Source organism: Anomalospiza imberbis, chromosome 8, assembly GCF_031753505.1.
Source record: "Anomalospiza imberbis isolate Cuckoo-Finch-1a 21T00152 chromosome 8, ASM3175350v1, whole genome shotgun sequence".
NCBI lineage: Eukaryota > Metazoa > Chordata > Aves > Passeriformes > Viduidae > Anomalospiza > Anomalospiza imberbis.
In genome coordinates this window covers 12,958,591-12,979,069 of record NC_089688.1, presented here as the reverse complement: position 1 = coordinate 12,979,069, position 20,479 = coordinate 12,958,591, and the positions used below count along the sequence as shown (strand labels likewise).

At 35.4% G+C, this 20,479-nt stretch overlaps 1 protein-coding gene across 30 annotated transcripts in view; it reads right to left on the bottom strand.

Moving 5' to 3' along the window:
* KCNMA1 (potassium calcium-activated channel subfamily M alpha 1) overlaps positions 1–20,479 on the bottom strand; it is a 420,412-nt gene that overhangs the window by 113,520 nt on the left and 286,413 nt on the right. For 29 of the 30 annotated variants that reach the window (XM_068197377.1, XM_068197376.1, XM_068197378.1 and 26 more), the window contains 7 exons: positions 19,813–19,923; positions 17,906–18,011; positions 16,417–16,499; positions 14,172–14,241; positions 12,348–12,503; positions 4,395–4,504; positions 2,041–2,109 (listed from right to left, as the gene is read on the bottom strand). In XM_068197377.1, coding sequence (XP_068053478.1) covers positions 2,041–2,109; positions 4,395–4,504; positions 12,348–12,503; positions 14,172–14,241; positions 16,417–16,499; positions 17,906–18,011; positions 19,813–19,923 — 705 coding nt within the window. Of the gene's footprint in view, positions 1–2,031; positions 2,110–4,394; positions 4,505–12,347; positions 12,504–14,171; positions 14,242–16,416; positions 16,500–17,905; positions 18,012–19,812; positions 19,924–20,479 lie in introns of all 30 variants that reach the window. The other variant, XM_068197370.1, reaches the window with a different exon arrangement.

Below are 20,479 nucleotides of genomic sequence, written 5' to 3'. Positions count from 1 at the left end.
AGAAGTTTTGTAGCATTACCCTTCTGATTTGACTAAAGGATCAGAAAACCACAAATATCTAGTTAACATATTTGACTTGAAGAGCACAGAAACAAGTAGAACAGTAAAGATATGCTGCAGGTGGCTCTGTGATTGATCAAACAGTGACTATAAAATTATCACTGGTTAATAAAATCAGCAGATATTACTGTGGATCAGGGTTATAAGAAAATGCGACTATCTATCCTATATGACCTCCTCTTGCTACATGCATATTCCACAAATCCAGCTGTTAATATCTCTTTGTTAGTCCAGCAATTTTAGGCTCTTTTTTCCCCTACTATAATAATTATTTCAAACTGTTACCTGTGTGGCTTTAAGTAAGAAATATATGATTGTATCACACTGTTTTACTTTTTGTGGGATCCTCTGCATCACCTTTTGATTAAGAATTCAATCCAACTCCCACTGAAGTTAATGCAAAGAATGATATGGAAGCCAAGAAAAATCTGTTATTACTGCAAAAGACTGCAATATTAGCAATTATGTAAGTAATTGACAACTGAAGTAATGGCAAAATAAAGTTGGCCAATAATTGTTAGGAGAAAAACAGAAAGCAAATATTTATTAATATTGAAGACACAAAATCTGGTAAATTGTTCCACTGCTGTTACTATAATATTTTCCCTTTTTCTAGCAAGAGATGAAATTGTTCATAGACAGAAGAATAGACTGTTTGCTTCACATAAGCTAATGCAGAATGAGGTCTTTCAGTGGAAAAGTAATTAAAGAGTCCAAGGGAGCTAAATACAGCATAAAAAATCTGATAGTAAAAAAAAATGATTTCGTAACCAGCATAGTGTGAACAAAAATGATATCCAATAGTACATAACACCACTTCACATTTAATTTTAAAACATATGGAAGAATCCAGAAAAATGAACTATAGGGCATGCAAATACTCATAAATAGTTGTAACACTGTTTTTTCCATGTCTAATGTCTAACACATGTTTTATAGATTCTTTAATAAAGAAAAATTATGAAAGTTAATGCTGAGTATTAAACTTTCAAAACCCCAGAAAATGTGGAATGAGTTCAATTGATAGAATTGGTTCTCCTGTGAGAAGAAGCAATTGTCCTCAAAAGTGCTGCTTGGCCACAGAAAGGTAATTAGTGGCCAAAAAGAAGATGAACTAGTATGTATCACTTCAGGTTTACAACAGCAGTATAAAATGTAATTTGGAAAGAGGAAAATCAAATTCCTCTCAAAGTCAGTATTGTCATGTTTTTATTATATGACACTCCACATGTTGCAGAGAACACTTATAACATTTTTGTTACATAAAAATTAATATTGTTTAAAGCACTAATGGACAAGTTGATGGAAGATTGACTCCAATGTTCAATCATGTTTCTATAAACCTTTGCACAAAAACAAAAATGTAAGAAACACTTCCCATCTGTGAATATGTACTAAAAATAATGTTTTTTTTTCTTTTTGGTTGACAAAAATAACCAGCAAATTGGTAATTTCAATGCTAAATTAATATTTTCCAGTTTCATAATGTTATTCATCTAAGTTTTGTCAGAACAGATACAATTTATATATTATGTTTACCCTATATTTGTATATCGTGTATCGTATCTTAATTGGTTCTCCCAAACTAATTTAAATAGAATTTTTATTTTGAAAATACACATAGCCATAATGAATTTTGATATCATTTCTGTTTTTGGTAGTGTAAGCTGGACCTCTGATTAAAAGTGATATGCTATAAACACAAAATTGTAAGCTTTTCTGTAAGTAAAATCACTCCTGGAGATGAGACATATGCACTAGTGCACTTTTTACTAAACATTCTGACTTGGGTTAATTTTAGGGGGGAAAAGGGCAGAAATAAGTCCCTTTCAATCCTATGTGAAATGCTGCAATGCAATGGCATGCTAATTACATTCTGAAATGTTTCAAAGAATAGCTGTGTTCATTCTGAAAAAGCAAGCGGGCAAAATTCTTGATAGTGCATTGGAGAACTTCCAAAGTTGGTGGCACAGCACGTACCTGCTTTCGCGCTTCTCCGACTTGTATTCTATGGCTATCATTAAGAGCTTCAGTTTTGCAAACACCAGTCTGCAGGAAGAGAAGAGGCCAGGAGTCAGTCCCTTTTCACAACCAACATCACATATGGACAGGTGGCTGCTCCCACTGCTAGGTCGAGTGTCAATGCAGAGATATGCTGGCCTCATTAGGAAAATTTTGGGGTAGAGAGTGGCAGGCCTAGAACCTGAGTGAAGGTTAGCCTTATGTTACTAAATATTAGATGGCTGTGAACTATGGGAGACAGATTGGTTAATCTTCAATCAACATCATCCACACCTGGTCCAGCAATATCCAGGGGCACAGAATTTTAGGAACTACATTCACATATTGAAAATATACTGGTTGGAATATGTTCACACAGTACACACACATGGAGTTATAAATAGAACTTGTAGACCGATATTAACTTCTGTTTCTGCCTAATTCTTCACCCTACTGTTGACATCAAAAGCTTGAAATACTTCAGCAATACTGAGTGTCCCATCTTCACTGTCTACACACTCTTTGTTATCCAGATTGTATGGTAGTCTATTTACATTCCTAGACTTGCATTTATGACAAATAACCTGAAGAAGCAGAACATTTCATTTAATTTCAGACTTTTAAAATGTCATTGACTGCATGAATTTGAGAAGCTACACTACAAAACCTGTTCTCAAAGTCTGTATATTTCATGGGTAGCTGAATACACTAAGGCTATCCACTGATTCAATTTCCCCTTCACAAACCAATGCAATGGACATTTTGCTGTACTTGTCCTTTGGTTTTTCTGGAAATTGAGCAGTAAGTTCTTACAGTAATTAGAATACCTATGCACTAAACTCATTAATTAAAGTGCTTGAGAAGAGCTCCAAAATTTAGACATGTTTCTAAATCTCAATAAGCACCCTTTCTTTATTGATTATTTTATCTCCATTCTACCAGCACAGATAAATGAATGTCAGCTTTATGTCAAATACAGTCTCAGTCACATCTTCCTAGAAACTCATACAGAAACTTGACACATTTGAAAATGGTTTAGTGTGGAGATTTAATTTTCATTACTGTAGCTAGTGTTAACAGCACAAACTACCATTCATTCTGAATATAAAATACTTTTCCTAATTATGTTATGAGATATCCTGTTTCAAGAAATCCACACAAACCTTTGTCCCTATAGTAAAAAACTTTTCCTCTCAGTAAACTAACAGAGTTTGCCTGACACAGGAGAAGGATGGATTGAGAATCCCTTAACTTTACCAGCAAATTGAAAACTGGGCTCTGTCATAGCTACATCCCAGACAATTTCTAAATGGATAATATTTGTCTAACAGTTGATTTTCCCTCATTCTAATGCCATGTTTTTGCTCCTGTAAAAATTGGAAAGGGTGGGGTAGTTAGAGGAGTAGAAACATATTCATCCTCCTTTACATAAGAGATTGTATTTTACTTCTCCATCTATTTCCTCCTCTAAGAATGGAGTCTTCAGAAGTTTTCCTATGTTAACTAGTTTGACACCAAGCTCATCCAAGCAGGGTCTGTTTCTTTTTAAGCATTTGCACAGTCCCTAGCAAACGGTGTCCACAGGCAGCATATGGCTGTTCACAGCCAGTACGGCTGGAATGAAGAGCAACACCAAGCAAAGAGGAAATATGAGTGTGCTAAATAACCTGATTATATGGACAGAGTACTTATTATACAAACCGTATGCATACAAATCTCTCATTCACAGAGTCATTCTAGGCTAAGCAGTTTTCAGTCTCCAGAAATGAAGCTGTCACATGGCTTACACTATGGTTATGTACTATGTGCTTCTTTCTCATAACTGAACAGACATATCTTTTCTCTGACATATTTCACTTGCTGCAAGTGGTTTGAAACCTTTTCCACAGAGCTCTGGGTGCCACACTGCTTACATGACTCCACGACATCTGCTTAAATTAATTAATAGTTTCCTTGGAATGGAACACAAGCCAAGATGGTCATGCTGACCACCACTATTCAAAAAATGGGAATCATTAGAAAAATAACAAGCTAGTACCTGTGAGTAAATAACTCAATTTAAAAAGATTGCTGATCAGTTTGTTCAAGACCAAAAACATTTATACTTTCATTTGCAATCACTTAATTACAAATCTCTCCTGAAACCAGGCATTACAATGTTTCAGATACTTCCATGCAGTGATTGCTTTAATGTTTATTTTATTAGACACCACCTGATGTAGCAATATTAAGACTTTAAGTGAACTGAAATGGTCCCATGCAAAAAAAAAAAAAAAAAGATTTCTCTTACAAGAAGGTAAATATTTCTGTATGTTAAATATATTTCTACTTACTCACAAACTGCAGGGAAGGACAAACCCACAAAGGCACTAGACAGATATTCTGTATACATTTCATTTGCAACTCCTTCCAGGTAGTATTTCTGCCATGTATCCTCCTCAATCTAAAACCAATAAAACAGATGCAGAGTTCTGAGTAAAAATCACAGCTTTCTTTGAAACTTACAAAACTGCTTAAACATGAATCAGATTTTAACACATAAGTCAGTACACTGTTATGGCAATTAACATCGCTTATTTGTAAAAGATTTTCTAGAATGTTGAGGAAAAAATACCAAAACAGAGTCCCTGTAGTACGTAAATCAAGTATCATATGCAAAAATAATACACTGAATTCTTGTCAAGCACACTGAGCATGGGGTGAAATAAAGTTGTAAAGAAAATGAGGAAAAAAAGTTTCCCAATTTTCTCTTTATAAAATAGTAGACTCGCAGAATGTTAAGGGTTGGAAAGGACCTTAAAGATCACCTTCCTGCCATGGGAAGGACAGCTCTCACTAGACCAAGTTGCTTAAGGCCTTATCCAACCTGACCTTGAACACTGCCCAAACTGGGGCATCCACAACCTCCCTGGGCAACCTATTCCAGCATTAAACTGCTCTCACACTAAAGATTTTTTTCCAAATATCTAGCCTAAATTTCTCCTCAGTTTTTACCTACTAATTCTTGTCCTATCACTACAGTTTGTAACAAATAATCCCCCTCTGGCTTCTCTGCAGCCCCCTCCAGATACTGGAAGATTTCTGCAAGGTCTCCACACAACCTTCTCTTCTCCAGGCTGAACAGCCTATACCTCAGGAGATGTATAGGATATCAGGAAATGGTTCTTCACCAGAGGGTGGTTGGGCACTGGAACAGCTCCTCAGGGCAGTGGTCACAGCACCAGCCTGACAGAGCTCGAGCAGTGTTTGGACAATGCTCTCAGGCACATGGTGTGATTCTTGGGGATGTCCTGAGCAGGATCAGGAGACAGACTCAATGATCCTTGTCAGTCCCTCCAAACTCAAGATATTCTGTGATTCTATGATTCTCTTGGACCAAAAAATTTCAAGTTTTCAAATTTCAGTATTCTAGAGCTATTTTGACAGGATTTTTTAAAAAAAATCTTTGATTTTTTCCGCTTGCTTTTTGTTTTCTTTGGGTTTTTTTGTGAGGTTTAGGGGTTTTTTATTTGTTTGGGTTTTGCCTTCTTTGTTTGTTTTTGGTTGGTTTTTTGTTGTTGTTGTTTTATTCCCTCCTTCTGTTGACATGCTGCCAAGTAATAAGTTACTTTAGTTCTGGAGATGTAAATGACTCAAAGAATAAATTGCAATATGGAGGTGTTCCAAATCATATACAGCCTGACAAGTGGGCTGCAAACAATCAGGAGAAATTTCTTCCACAGTAATTGTTTCACCATTCAAAGGCCATGTGGGATGGTAAAAGGGATTTGCATTGTGTTATTCCCCACCACACACAGAGAAGCCGTATCACATTTTTTATAACCCTTTTATTTATAGGAAGCTTGCAAATGTTGCTGATCAGCAACTCTATATACCGAAGAGAGATAAGGTGCAGGCCTGGTAAAAAACTAAGAATAATGATAACAAGGGCATGTTTTTAACTTTTGGTCTATTTTGTGGCTTTTTCTTACATTGACACCACCTGGGGTTGGAAAAAAATATACAACTACATTACGTATCTCCCTTTCTACTTTATTCCTTTGCTTTCTTTTCTTTAGGCGGATGGTTTTGATTTGGAGGAAAGAACTCCAGATCAGTCTATAGTTAAATATTCACCCTTAGTCAAGGACCAAGAAAGGACTGGACAAAACCAAACATTCCCAAAGCAATGATCAAGCACCATAGGTACCAGTTAGTGTTACATTAAACTTCATTAGGTGACTGAAGTGTTTAGCACATGATCTGTTAGGATACCACAAAATGTTGATTACAGAATTTAAAGAATTGCTGATATTTGGGATGCTATAAAATATTATTATACGATGATTGTAACAGTTGACTAAACATGATCTTTCTGTTTTTTTCTGAACCATTAAATTTTTCCCAGTGATTTCAAAGAGACAGATGGTCATCTGCCTGGTATCTTTTATGAGGAAAAATACTTTTAAGAGTCATTATGCTCTTCAGTACTTTAAGCCTTTATGATGATATTTTAAAGTTTGGGTAACTGATGGAACCGATCCCGAATGGGCCATACTACCAAAACAACTTCAATCTGTACCTTCCTGATTCCTCTCTAGTACTGCAAACATTATTATCTCTCCCTAAGTCATACTGCAATTCTGTCTCCTGATAGTCATAAAACAAATTAGCCACTGCTTCAATAGCCTATATGAAGAATAGATGGAAAATTATATAGTGCAATCCAAGAGAAGAAATGTAATTTTCATCTGAATCTTTCTTTAAGTCATGATACTCCTCTGCTCTCCTCTATTATATATAGATACAATATTGTTATCAGCAAATGTATTTACATAATACAATCAATTTCTAGTGAGACATGGTGACAGAGATATGAAAAAGTGATGTAGCTCTTGCAAGCACAGACATTAATATTGTCAGAATAAAATGAAAACCTTTAATACACCCAGCAGTGTAATTATCAAGAGTTCTTTAGCTCCAGAAGAACTGTCTTGCACATAGCATTTGCTTTTCAGTGTAATGACATAGTTACATGAAAGAGACTGAGTGTATCTGAACCTGATCATGCTATATAATCTCTTCTGCCAAGATCTAAGTATCACTATCAAGATAGAGAACAAATGCTAGAGTTGCATTGTGACCTAGGATTTTTCATTGCATTTTCATTTCATTTTGCAAGGCAAAGGATGGTGGATATACAATTCCTTTATAGCACAGTGAAAGCAGATGTAAAATCTGCTTCTCAGCATTGAATAAGATCAGCTCATCACCACCATGGAAAGAGCACAAAACAGGACAAAGCCTTTGAGGATGTTTAATGTTCTAATTCTCTATCTCAAACAATATAGATGAGAATGAAAAGTACCCACAAAACCATAGAATGGTTTGGGTTGGAAGGGACCTTAAAGACAGTCTCATTCCACCCTCCCTGCTGTAGGCAGGGACCCTTTCCACTAATCCAGGCTGTTCAGAGACCCATCCAACTGGCTTTAGACACTCCCAGGTATGAGGCAACCACAACTTCTGTGGGCAACCTGTTCCAGTGCCTCACCACCCTCACAGTAAAGTTTCATCCTTATACCTCATCTAATCCTGCCTTCTGCCAGTTTAAAGCTGTAACTCCTTTCCTAACTCAATATGACTTTGAATATTCTTGATTGGTGGTTGAAAAGGATGTGTACAGTGAAAGCAATGTAGCTAAAATATTTTCTTCCATTCACCTACAATGCCCTTTCATCCACCCAAACCACTTGAGTGAATGTCTAGTTTTGTGATGCCTTAGCATATGGATATCTAAATCTGACAGAAAAGTAATTGGCTGAAAGCCATTCTTATGGTCATATCATAGAGTGAAGCTTCTTAGATTTACAGTCTTATAATTTCATTTCCTTAATTATTATAAATTATCAACTACTTCTCTACTCAATTCCACTGTCTGTTGAAATCAAAGCTAACAAATATCCTTTGTACTATGAAGACTTTACAAACTCAGTCAACTATTTCCACAGCTTTCTGTATGCAAAGATGATTTTGAAAATTTGTATAAAAAGACTACATCTTATAAAACATCAAATTCGCTAATTGAGATTTGTTCTAATTTCAAATTACATTTATGCACTTTCCCCCATTAATACTAACGTAGTATTTTGTAGTGGGTCAAGGCAGAGAGAGTATCCTTGAAATATAATGACATCTAACTCTTTTTTAGATTCTGGCCTTGTTGGATTTGAACTGAAAGGGATACAGGCTCTACTTCTAATAATTTCAAATATACAAAACAGGGCAAGATTTCTATTCAATCATGAGGTGAAGGATAGACTGGTGTTGATCTGTCCAAATGACTGACTGAAAATGCAGTCCCATGGCAGACTTTAGCCCAAGACAAACACATTCTTATCACAAGGACTGATACTATGTACACAGAGCAAACAGTTTTAAACCACAAAAGGTTTTAATTCCTAGGATCAATGATTTAAAAACACTACAGTCAGGAAGATCGTCACATGATCTTTGAGGATAAATGTATTTGGTAACAGGCTACATTTAATACTTTATCTAGGTCCTGTGAGTGGGATCATGTCATCAGTTTATTATGCAGCTTCCTGGAGAACCTCACAATAAATTGAAACATTGCATTTCCTTCTCACTCCCCTCTTAAAGCCCTCCTACATGTCAAGGAATTCACTGTTCATTCTCCAGTTCTACACTTTGAAGCATTCCTAGGCTACCTAGGTGGTCACAAATAAAAAGCAAACAAGTTGATGTGTTCCATCAGTGTAGGTAAGCACCCAACTGATGTAAATCTGTGTGGCTTTATTATGTCTCTCTGTCAGCCTGGACTAGAAAGGAATGTCAAGTGGGCATTGTATATGTGTAGGTGTGAGCAAAAGCTGTTGAAAGAGCCCACAAAACACTCCTGCTCTCAAAATAGCTTAGAGTTTAATAGACACGGCTCTAGATAATTTTCATATCTGGAATGAGGTGTCCAGGCTGTCTTACCTATAGAGCAAAGACAAAACTAATTTGGCTGTGGACTTGTGTTACACTCGAGTACCACATTCCACATTTTATCAAATTACACAATACTAATTTGGCTTGTAGGTTGTAGATTGGCCTGTACAAAATTTAATCACTTCTGCCTATTATTCCACGTATCTGCTATTTGCAATGTTTTTCAGACAGATTACTGGTATGCACTTGCTAATTCAAACAATACAGGACTTGCAGTACAGAACTGTATTTCCATATTTTTCTCAGACTGTGTAAGTTAATAAAGAGTCTAAATCCCTTTTTTAATACAACAGTAACAGTCGAAGTTATAAGAAGACTGGATTATTAAAATACAGTTTACAGGTGTAAAGTTTTGCAGGTTTTTTTTCAATTAGCATATAGTTTGGTGCAATCTATCTGTCTTTAAGTGTTTACAGAATATTTATCTTTCTAAGCTGATTTCTGTTTTGTTCAGTTTGGTGCCAAAAAGAATATAAGGGATTCCATATGATATTACATTGCTAAAACCAAAAGGAAAATATTAGGAACAAATATAATATTTTGAGGTTTCTTAGTTTGTTTTACTTCTAACACTGAGCAGACTGCTTACACAAATAATTTTGCTGTAAAGTAACACATAATGAGTTAAATGTGTGCAATGTCACCATCAGTCGTGTTCATTTGTGTTTGACTGACCAAACATTTATGGCACATTAAATCACTTTCTAATCACGCTACAGAGATGGAATAAACCCACATTTCAAGCTTTCATTAAAAAATACAGAAGTTTCTATACGTTTTCCTGGCAATCTCCTAACTGGTGAGAGACTCCACTAATAATGTTTATCTAAGAAATTTGTGAAGGTCTGACAGTACTTAAATTAAATGTTCTTAATGAAAAGGGGTGAAAGTTATTTTAGGGAATGGACATATTTCTCTTCAATAGAGCCCTCTTCAGCATTTCCAATCAATGTAGCTGCTCTCCTACAATGCACTGATGATTCACAGCCACTATTCGGTAAGTTTTCTTTTTCAAGTTTTTAGAGTGAGACAGATATGAGAAAGATCATCCTTTCACCTAAATCAACAAACTTTTTGTTATCACCAATAGGGTTAGAGTCACATAAAGAAATGTGTCTCAATTCTTGTTCTTTTATTTGGCTTCAGATTTTGAATTAGACAGAGATCTTTAGATCTCTGTGTGAATTTTACTTGCCTGGAAAATTCACTCTTAATTATGGGGCAAACATATTTTTAACCAATATTAACAGATTATTGCAATCTTAATGCATTCTCTTATGGCATTTTTTCCTCCCAGTGCCATGTGAAGGTGACATTTGAAGTCACACAAGTTAAGGTATGTCTGCACACTACTCTGTTTATAACTGTATATAATCAGACACAAGAGTAAAACTGACAATGACAGCTTCCCCCAAATCAAATTCATTGCTATTTTTATGCTTATTTCTCTGTACAGAGAAATACTCAGATGTAATTTGAATAATGCCTTGCAAAGCTGAGCCTTCAGCTTAAAACTATTCATCAATGAGATCTAATCTCTAACTGTACTGGAACTATTATAAATATGTATTATAAAATAAGAAAACATAGCTGGCTAAGATAATGGCAGAAGTAGTTAGATATAACTTCTGGAAACATGGTACCTGTACATATCCAGATTTTGGCTTCTTTAAACGTTTTTAGATAAAAATCCAGACCATAAACGTGTGTATTTCTAGTATGGTTGCCCCACAGTAAGACATTTGTACACTTTATCATTTTGTGAATCTCTCCACTTTCTCACTGTTTAAAATGAGTATTAAAATAGCTTGAATTAGGACTGAGGATTCTGAGGATACTCATATATTTGGATCTCCTTAGGAGAAAATTGACCCCCTTCTGATTTTGGAAAGACAGAAGGTGAGCAAAATTTTCACAGGTACTCTGATGCCAAGACTGAATTCATGCAACAGGCTGCCTCAGCAATTTGCATTCCTTAGTGTGACTATCACAAATGTTTGACACTCCTGAGAATCTTGGGTTACCACAGCAGGCAGGAGTGAGAGAGATCAAACTGACTGGCAAGATGTTCACAAGAGATGCAGTTTTCTTCTGGGATATAGGTAGAAAGGATTAATATCCAATTGGCCACATGCTGAGGAATCACAGATAGATTCCAGGTTTGCTGAAGTAAAACAACTTTTATTTTTTTGCTTCTTTTAGTTGGTTTTTTTTTTTTTTCCAGACCATGAATAAAGATGAACAAACTTGAAGATATTGTAACTGCAGGCAGTAAAGTGCAGAGCCCAGACCTATTTTCATATTGAAAACTGGTCTTTTTTGATTAAATACAATAGTATGAACTATTTTTCATGGGAGCCTGCAGTCTTCTAAAGATACCTTCATAATAATGTCAGGACTTTATAAGAAGCAAATAAACACTCACTGTCCTGCACCAACATATGCACCTCTAAGAGAACAGTCCTGGCTTTCTCATCTGAGGACATGAGGATATTTTTATTTTCACCTTACTTGCACAATGGACTTGAAGTGGACCATGGCATACCTTTCACTTCAGTGTTTCCCATCCCACTAAGAACACTTGTGAGACTGGAAACTTCCCACCCTTTATGTTTGGAATCAATGTCCCTGAACTGCACCAGGAAGGATGCAATGATTGCTGCAATGGAGGCCTTGCTCCAGTGAACCAGTACAGCTACCACAGAAGTCTAACTGGGTTACAAATTTCCAATCTAGGTCCAAAAGAGCTCTTAGACCAAGGAGGAACAAATACAATAACAAATGATGTCGTGGGAATTTTGAGCCTCAGTTCTTAACACAGGTTTCTTATTTACTCATAGTCAGAGGTCCACTAGTTTCTTTTTGTAAAAGACGAAAATGACCAGTCGTTTTTCCTTGGCACTTTGTTGCTACATGGGACTTTGAAAAATCTGGGGTTTTTTTTTAGCAGTAGCAACTTTTCTAATAGACAAACATGCTGTTTGTCTAAAATCAAGCAAAAACATAAAATGCCAGAAATATCTCCCTGAAAATGGATGATGATTTGGAAAATATTTTAAAGGCCAGATACTTGCTGAACAAAAATTAAAAAAAAACCCTCAAGCTGATAAAACCTGGCTTATTGCCCAATTTTCAGCAAAAAACTTTTGCATGGAAGTGTATGCTGCTTTTTTTTGGTGTTACAAGATCTGTTAAATGTCTTTCTGTTTCAAATTTGAGTCATGTTCTCTCTCTACTCCAGTCTCGGACAACCTGAATTGCAGACTAATATGTTCTAATGAGAAAGGCATTACCTTTATGAATGACCTCATAGAGAAGAGGTTGGCTAACATTGTTGAAAGGCCCGGTGCCAGGCAGCTCTGGGCTATGAAACCCAGCTTCAGCTCAGCAAGACAGATTGCATCATCCCCTTCTTTCCAGTTCCAGCTTGGGATATTTAGTAGATGGGCCTGGAAAACAAAGAAACAACATATCCCACAGGTGAAGAACCAGAAACAGAAGATAGCACTGAACTGATTTTCTCAATTAATACCTAGATTTTTTTTGAGTAGACAGAAGCACTTCAAGTGTTTCAGAGCTTAATTCTATGCTGAGAAATGTTCCACTCTTACCTACTACAGATAAAATGCTAGATTTCTCAAGACGTGCTGGCTGTGGCATTCTGTCAGCTCCATCCTCACACCTGAACTAGCAGAATATTGTAAAGCTTTCCTTCCTTTCTGCAGGTTCCTTTTACAGTACTTTGAGCTACTTTCTGACTGATGAGGAACACACATAATATACAGGAAGTTAATACAACTTACATTACAACTTATGTGAAGCTGCAACCTTTAAAGGATACTAGAATTTAAAAATGTATACAACATCTCTCTTTTCTATTTCATGTCTTCCACCCTGAAGAATGGTACTCGACAGTGAAAAACCAAACTTTTTTTTTTTTGCTAAGAATGCTATTTATAAGGACAGAGTGAAGAAAATAACTGAGCAAGACACATCTGCAGTATTGAATTTGATAACTTAGATAAGTACAAATGTCGTTCCATTACTGGCATAACTGTTGGATTTTCTCTGACGTAACTTTTACATTTGTGTGGATACAAAGAAGCACAGAGTCTTTCCTCCTTGTTTCCCTTCCTAAGTTAATTCCACAGTTCAGCACTTTGATAAAAGCTATTCTTGAAGACGTAACCATTAGAATACCAAATAAACTGCAGTATTTAAAAAAACCTTCCCCTCTGTGGTTCTTTAAAGCAGAGAAACTCCTTGCTTTTATTCTATAAAAAGACAGGCTTCTTCCGTAACATACAGGAAGAGGACATAACAAGCAGCAGTAGTTGCTCTTGTTTTAGCAACAGGCTACAGATATAAGGAGTTATCAAACCTTCCTAGTACCAGATTTACTGTGTATTTCATCAAATGAATGTTTACCTAGTCAAGCTTTTTCTCAAACACTGGGCAGTGGTTGATTCTTTCAGAGCTAATAAAAGAAGCAGGCCACATATGAGTACTATGTTATCTGATATTTCCTTCCTAACCCTGTTAGTCAGCAGTTTTTGGACTTCCTCATCTCAGGATTGAATAAATTGACTTCATTGTGTTTAAGGGTCACAAATTTACGATAAAAACTTTTTCGAATTCTTCCAAAGTGGATTTGTCATTTTGAACTTCACAATATTCTTAGTACTGAATCCCACAACTGGGCTATGTTTTAGATTTAAAATGACATAAATTTATCTATTTTGTACCTACTGCTTGGCAATTTCAGGTCTACATGGTCACGCCAGAATCAAAAAATCACAAAAACCTCTCAGTAAGACAGAAAGAGAAGAACTTACAGAATTGAAGTGGTGAAAGGTAATCTGGCATCAGTAACAACTATGGCCACTGTAGTTTTGAGAATTAGATCCTAGGCAACTAATAAATGTCAAGATTTTGATAAAGTCCCTTGCATATATACTATTATATATAAATTACTTTGGAACTGGATTACATGACAATGATTATTAAGATGTTTAAGCTTGGAAAGAAAAATGCTTGCTGTTACTGGAACTAGAAAAATTATGAGTGAATGCAATGTAGCAAAAAACTCTGAGAAGAAACACTGGCCATCACATTACCTTATTGTGGTACTGCAACATCTGAGTGATAATTCTTATCTTCGGATGATAATTCTTTATGGAAATAACTCTAAAATAAAAGAAAATAAACTATTAAAATAACTTTTAACTGATAGGGTATTTGGATAATGCATCCAAATACCTCTATTTTACCATGTTGTCAAGTCCCACTATTAAAACTGTACCCCCTTATTCATCTGCCTGTAAAGCAAACTGATTGATGTCAGGTCTTTGAAATATTTACACATAGTCAAACAGAGGTAAGAATTAGTGGCTAGTACTAGAGAGCAATAAGCCTCAGGAAATATTCAGTTGAATGGTTTGCCCTCATGGAGTTTGCAGAAAAAGAGACTTGTTTTAGCAGCTCTATTCAGATACTGATTCTGTTAGGAAAATAATGCAGTTGGAATTGTTACATCATCCTCATCCTCAGTGATTATCTTTGTGTCTTTGAATCAACATACTTGATCAAGTTTACCAATGATATATGCCTGAAAAAATTAATTTCTTTCTGCCCCATCACATATTATTTATTTATAGCTGCTAGACATTCATCCTACCTAAATACCTTGAATAATGATTTTGTGTTTCACATGCAAATTCATCTTAATTTTGATGGATTAATCCAAAGATCAATATAAAAACTGATAGCTGAATGCAGAATTTATAACACATGGGGCTACTTTCATAGTCTGCACATTTTTTGCATTCTAAAATACTTAATGAATCTAAGATATACTCAACTATGTACAGATTTTAAGTGGCTGGAATGAAAAATGTTTGAGAAATACATGAATTGATAATGTTTTATAAAAAAGCATTAAGCAAAATTAAAGAGATGAACAGCCAAAAAAAAGTCTTGTATTTAAAAATTAAAGGTAGAAAGAGATGATAAAACAATGAAAAAAAAATATGACTTATTATGGAATCATCCATCTCATAAGACTGACTGCCATAAATGTTCACATTGGTGTTTTGTAGAACATGTCTTGTAAAACTACTGGTCTGTGCTTTTCAGCTTATCAAAGCTAGAACAAGAAAGGTAAAAAAATTGCATTATTTTACCAAGTCTTTCTTCTAATTTTTCATTTATTGCTGAATTGTTTAATTAAACATTCAATTTTTAAAAAATAAATTGTGACAATACACAAGAGAATTCCACTCTCACATTAAAAATTTTGCATTTTATTACATTAAATGTATTAAATCTACTAAAAATGCATCAGTCTGCAACTGGAATTTTTTATGTATTTATGCAATCAATATCAAAACAAAGTTTTTTGCATTGCAACTGCAACTCAAACCATGTTTTTAAAATGAAATTAGGTTTATGTTAGCCTTGTGTCTTTCTCAGATAACTACACCTCTTGCACACAGTGGTAGTTTTCCATAAGAGCAATTCAAGTAGCATTTTTTTATTTCTCCCCTTCCTTCAATACACAACATGCAAACATCTGACAAGCCAGTAAATTCTGTTTATAACACTGTCCAATCCAATACTAGAGAACTTTTAATCAATCACTGACTGAGATTTTAATTCTGAAAAGGAGACTGGTCTCATTAAAACTAGGATTGTATGAACAAAACAAAAAATGGAATGGCTTAGGTTTGCTGTAACTCTAGCTGCCATCTACTGACTGTTTCATCTCCTCCCTTCAGAGACTACAAGAAGAAAAGAAGGAGGAGATGAGGAGATCTGGTGGTCCCTAATCTCGTAAATGCCTTGTCAATCAAAACAAGGAATGATTGGTCTTCAGTGTAAAAAAAGCAGGATGGAGACAGGAAACAACTCCCTTGTATACTGTGCTATCCCCCGAGCAGTGCATTACTTGCAGGAGCAGATCCACCATGGAGCAGCAGGAATGAAGTGCTGAAGGTGCTTCTGCCCCATTGTTGACACAGCCCCTGCAGTGCATGCACTCATGCATGCATTGTTGCAACAACCTGACTGCATTCCCTTTCCTCTCTGTGTTCAGCTAGGAATACTCAAACCCTAGCTCCTGCAAAATGATTAAGAGTGTCAAAGCCTGTGCTCCAAGTGTCTCTTCTGACACACTAAAGCAGACAGATGAAACAGTGGAGGTAGGAATTGAGGGTATTCTCACCTCTGGACTTTGGTGAGGATCTTTTAATTTGTCTCTAAAAAAATAATTTCCTACAGTGTTCTTTAAGTGCAACAGATCAGATATAAAATTAGCTAATCGGAGTTAGGAGCCAAAAAGCTATTAAAAACTACAGAGTTTACCTCATAATATTGGAGGCATCTTCAGCATCTGGGTCAGCGCAGTATTTATTGGCAAGGATTAGGCACGCATCTGCTGACTCTATCTGAGACACCAAAGAAAAAGGAAACATATAAAGCAACGTCTCTTTCCAGCTCTTCCTTTCTCATAAACTATGAGGGAATCCAGCAGTGGCTGCATGAGTGTGAGTGTCAGTTCTCAATACTGCTAATCAAAAACGTTTCTAGGCTAACATGAGTTCATGCCAGTGATTATGACCACTCTTGTGTACAGAGAATTTCTTGAAACTTGCTTATGATGATCAGAGCAGGTCAGCAGTTCAACTGACAACTTATGTTGTCTGTATCAGCTGAGCCACAAAGGTGGTAATGTTAAACTTTTGTAACCAGATACTGGAATTTAGACTTCTAAATCCATCAGAAGATCCTGTTGCACCAGTACAGTGCTCCCACAAGTCCTGTAGCTTTGTCTGGGAATTTAAGTACCTTCCTATTCAAGACAGGAAGAGGCGGCTGAACTGGTTGAGAATCTGAGCACCGGATTTAGAAAGCAGGAAGAGGACAACTGATCTATCCACAGGACCTCTAGATTCACACAAACCTGAGCTTTACAGACTCAAACCAGATGACAAAAGTATTTTCCAGTGTATACCACCAAATATCAACACAAAGAAGTGTGGAATACAGAACACAAAATAAGAACACACAATTTTATGATTGTAATTAGGATATGCCCTGGTGAACTGAAACAGTGTGCATTGGGCTACAAAAATCTTAAGCAACTTCTGCAGTCAAAATAGACAAAAGATGTGATTAGTACTCCAGAAAGTGTTAATTACACTGTACTAAAATATTCTTGGCTTAAGTTGCCAGTTTATATTCCATTGGAGAGAAAAAGAAAAATAAACAAAAAAGTTAATGATCTATCTGACAACTTGATTTTTCTTTAATTTTCTTTTTTTTCAAACTTCATGCTTTAAGAAGAATCAAATAATTTACCATTTAGAAATTCTAAAAATAAATATCTGAATAAGTAAAACTATCTAACTTTATCTACCAAAAATCTTAACTTGTATTTTTCTTTCAGGATTCTGGACTACAGAAAAAGGGTTTGGAAGATGAAAAAATATTTTTAAATTGTTCTGATAAGTTTAGACAACAACATTTTAAGTAATTACTGTAACACAATATCTTGCTATAACTAATATTAATGTAAAATACACTTTTGAATGAAATGTCAATGAAAAGTTCATAAACAGTTCAATGGAATGGCAGACAATTATCTTAAGTCACTGTTGCTGTAACTTTGAAGATATAAAGATATGGGGAAAAAAGGTTTACCATTATAGATATAATTTATTACTTAAGATAATAGAGATGGAAAACATTCTTTTGGGGTTACATGAAGAAGGGCTTTAGTGTTTTTTCCCAAACAATGCAAAGAGTACTTAGAAAAAGGTCAATTAGCAGAACAGAACAACAAAGCTGTTACCTTCACTCTCGCCAGGTCATGGGGATTAAGGACTGAACCCTGATAAAATTCCACCTGAGTGAAGTGTCGTTTAAAAAGAGCTTCCAGCTCAAGGTTAGGGGAGATACTGCATTGGAAAGAGGAAGAAAACACAAGAGAAAATGAAAGGTCAATTTCCATAACTGTTCAATTTCCTGCATTTACAAACCCACCGATTTATTTATTTTAGATATTCAGACTTCTGCTGATGCTTTTCCTGTGGCATGGAAACAGCACGCCTTACTTAAATACTACATTGCTTTCAGTGCCTTACTTGTCTCTGCAGTGCTTCTGGCCCACCGTGTGCTACTCTCCACGTTACTCACACGCACATTTCCAAGGGATGTGAATCCAGAAGTATGGGTGCAAACACTTGAAAACATCCTCTCCCAGCATTCTACCCAGAAATTATATAGTACCACAATCACCCTCTGCATGTCCCCACCATTCCCACAATGGCTGACTGTGTTGAATAAAACAGCTCAATGCAAGATCTCTAAAAATCTGAAAAAGAAACCAGACAAGGACACTGAGGCCTCTATGAGCTACAATTAACAGAAACACAATGATGCCTGACTTTGTCTCATTTCATTTCGCCAGAAACAAAAGAAAAATTAAATTGATTACAGTCAATTTCATAATGTGGCACCAACCTTGTAAATATCTTTTCTGGTGCCACTCATTAAAACAGAAGGAATTTAATAGCTACAAGCACAAACAAGTAGCAAGGTGCTAAACTCCTTTCATGTAAATGTGCAGTTTCCTGATTCCTATCACCACACATTTTCACTGTGGAAATCTTGATCCCCAATTTCCTCTCACAGTCAGTTGTTATTACATAGAGAAGGAATACAAAAAAAAATGATGTAGTTACTTGAGAATGTCATCTCTAGCTCAAATTGAAAGGACTAGATGAAAAAATTGTGGAAATACTGCGGATGCTTAGTTTTCAGCTTTCACTGTTAAATCATCACAAATTAAATCCTTAACTTTTTAATAATTTTCTTTGACAACAAGTGCAGAATGCATTGCTGAATGCAAAAAAATAAATAATTTATAACTTGCAACTCTTCTAAACAGACACCATTACAGAACAGAAAAGATACTGTCTCCTATCACATGGCTTTTTCTGGCAGTTCCTCTAGGCATGGCTATTTGGCATTGTATTAGTTATTAAATTATTATTAACTTATACATCATGTAGAGCCTGCAAGAAACACCAACCTCATTAGGACACCTTTCCAAATTCCACATAAGAAAAAGGCAAGATACTGTGTGTGTATAATAATATAAATAAAGAGCAGTACAGATTATCACCATGGCAAGATTTTAATTTCTATCGTCAATACATTTGTAAAGTATCTGATTTATTGAAACTGTATCTGCATTTACATTTTTCATTTTATAAATACTCTGCAATTTGAAATGAGCACTTTTCCTAGAAAGATCCAGGATGAAAAGGTGTTTTCAGATACCATAAGTTTGTACAACATACAATGTTTTTCATTAGTTTCACTGATGTTACCAGTTCTGGTAGTTTCCCTAGGAATATTTACCACTAAAAAAAATTGCTGATGTATTTATTTGCATTTCAGTATTTTTTATTTCATAACCCAATCCCGACTTCAACTATACATTTAGCTATGTACCTTACAGACAACACAATTGGGTCTGAAGTCTGTCTGCTTGTAACAAATATACTTAGCAGGGGTGTTATGGAAAATTCAGAAAAAAAACCACTTTTTTCAAGACATATTTTTAATAAACATAAATACATTAACGTTATGGCTATTTTGAGCTTTAAATATTCTCTGTCTTCACAGAAGGTACAGCTTCACTTAATGAGTTTTAGTAATAGATGATAAGATCAATGTTGAAAGATTACTCACTTATGCAGAAAGACGATTTCTACATTGACATCGTCCCTATCCTTGTGCAGGAAGTCCTTCAGGAAGTTCGACACACTTTCAAGTGTTATGTGACCACAGACAACTATGTGCCTGTTACAGAAAAATCAGAGTTAATCTTGCAAAGAAGGTAAAACAAGCAAGCAAGCAGAGATGGAAATGATAACTTATTGAGGAAAAAGAGCATTAGTCTCTTCTTGATGCTTCTCTAGATCCTATTCCACGAAGACAGAGAAGAAAAATATCAATTCCAAAAGTTTTTTTGCAACTGCAAATATTTATACATACATGCTGTCACCTGTAAAGTCATTTGCCCAGGTTGTTTTAAACATTTAACAATAAGTAGGATCAGTTATATATATGTTTATGCACTGTATTAACCAGTCCCTTTCAAAGTCATATTTCTTCATTTTACACATCTTTCTCAATATCTTTAAGTCCTCTAATGAGGTTTACTGTTTAAATTTTTGGATTATGACAGCAAATCTCCCTAAAATGATTCAATATTTTTCTATAGTTGAAGCAGATTTATGCCAAGGAAGGTAGGGCAAAGCTTGCCAATTACAGGCCATAAGCAGCATGAAAAGAAACTTTTTCCTACCATAAATCCTAGAGGGGAGTACTTTACAACAAAAAGTAATTGTTAACT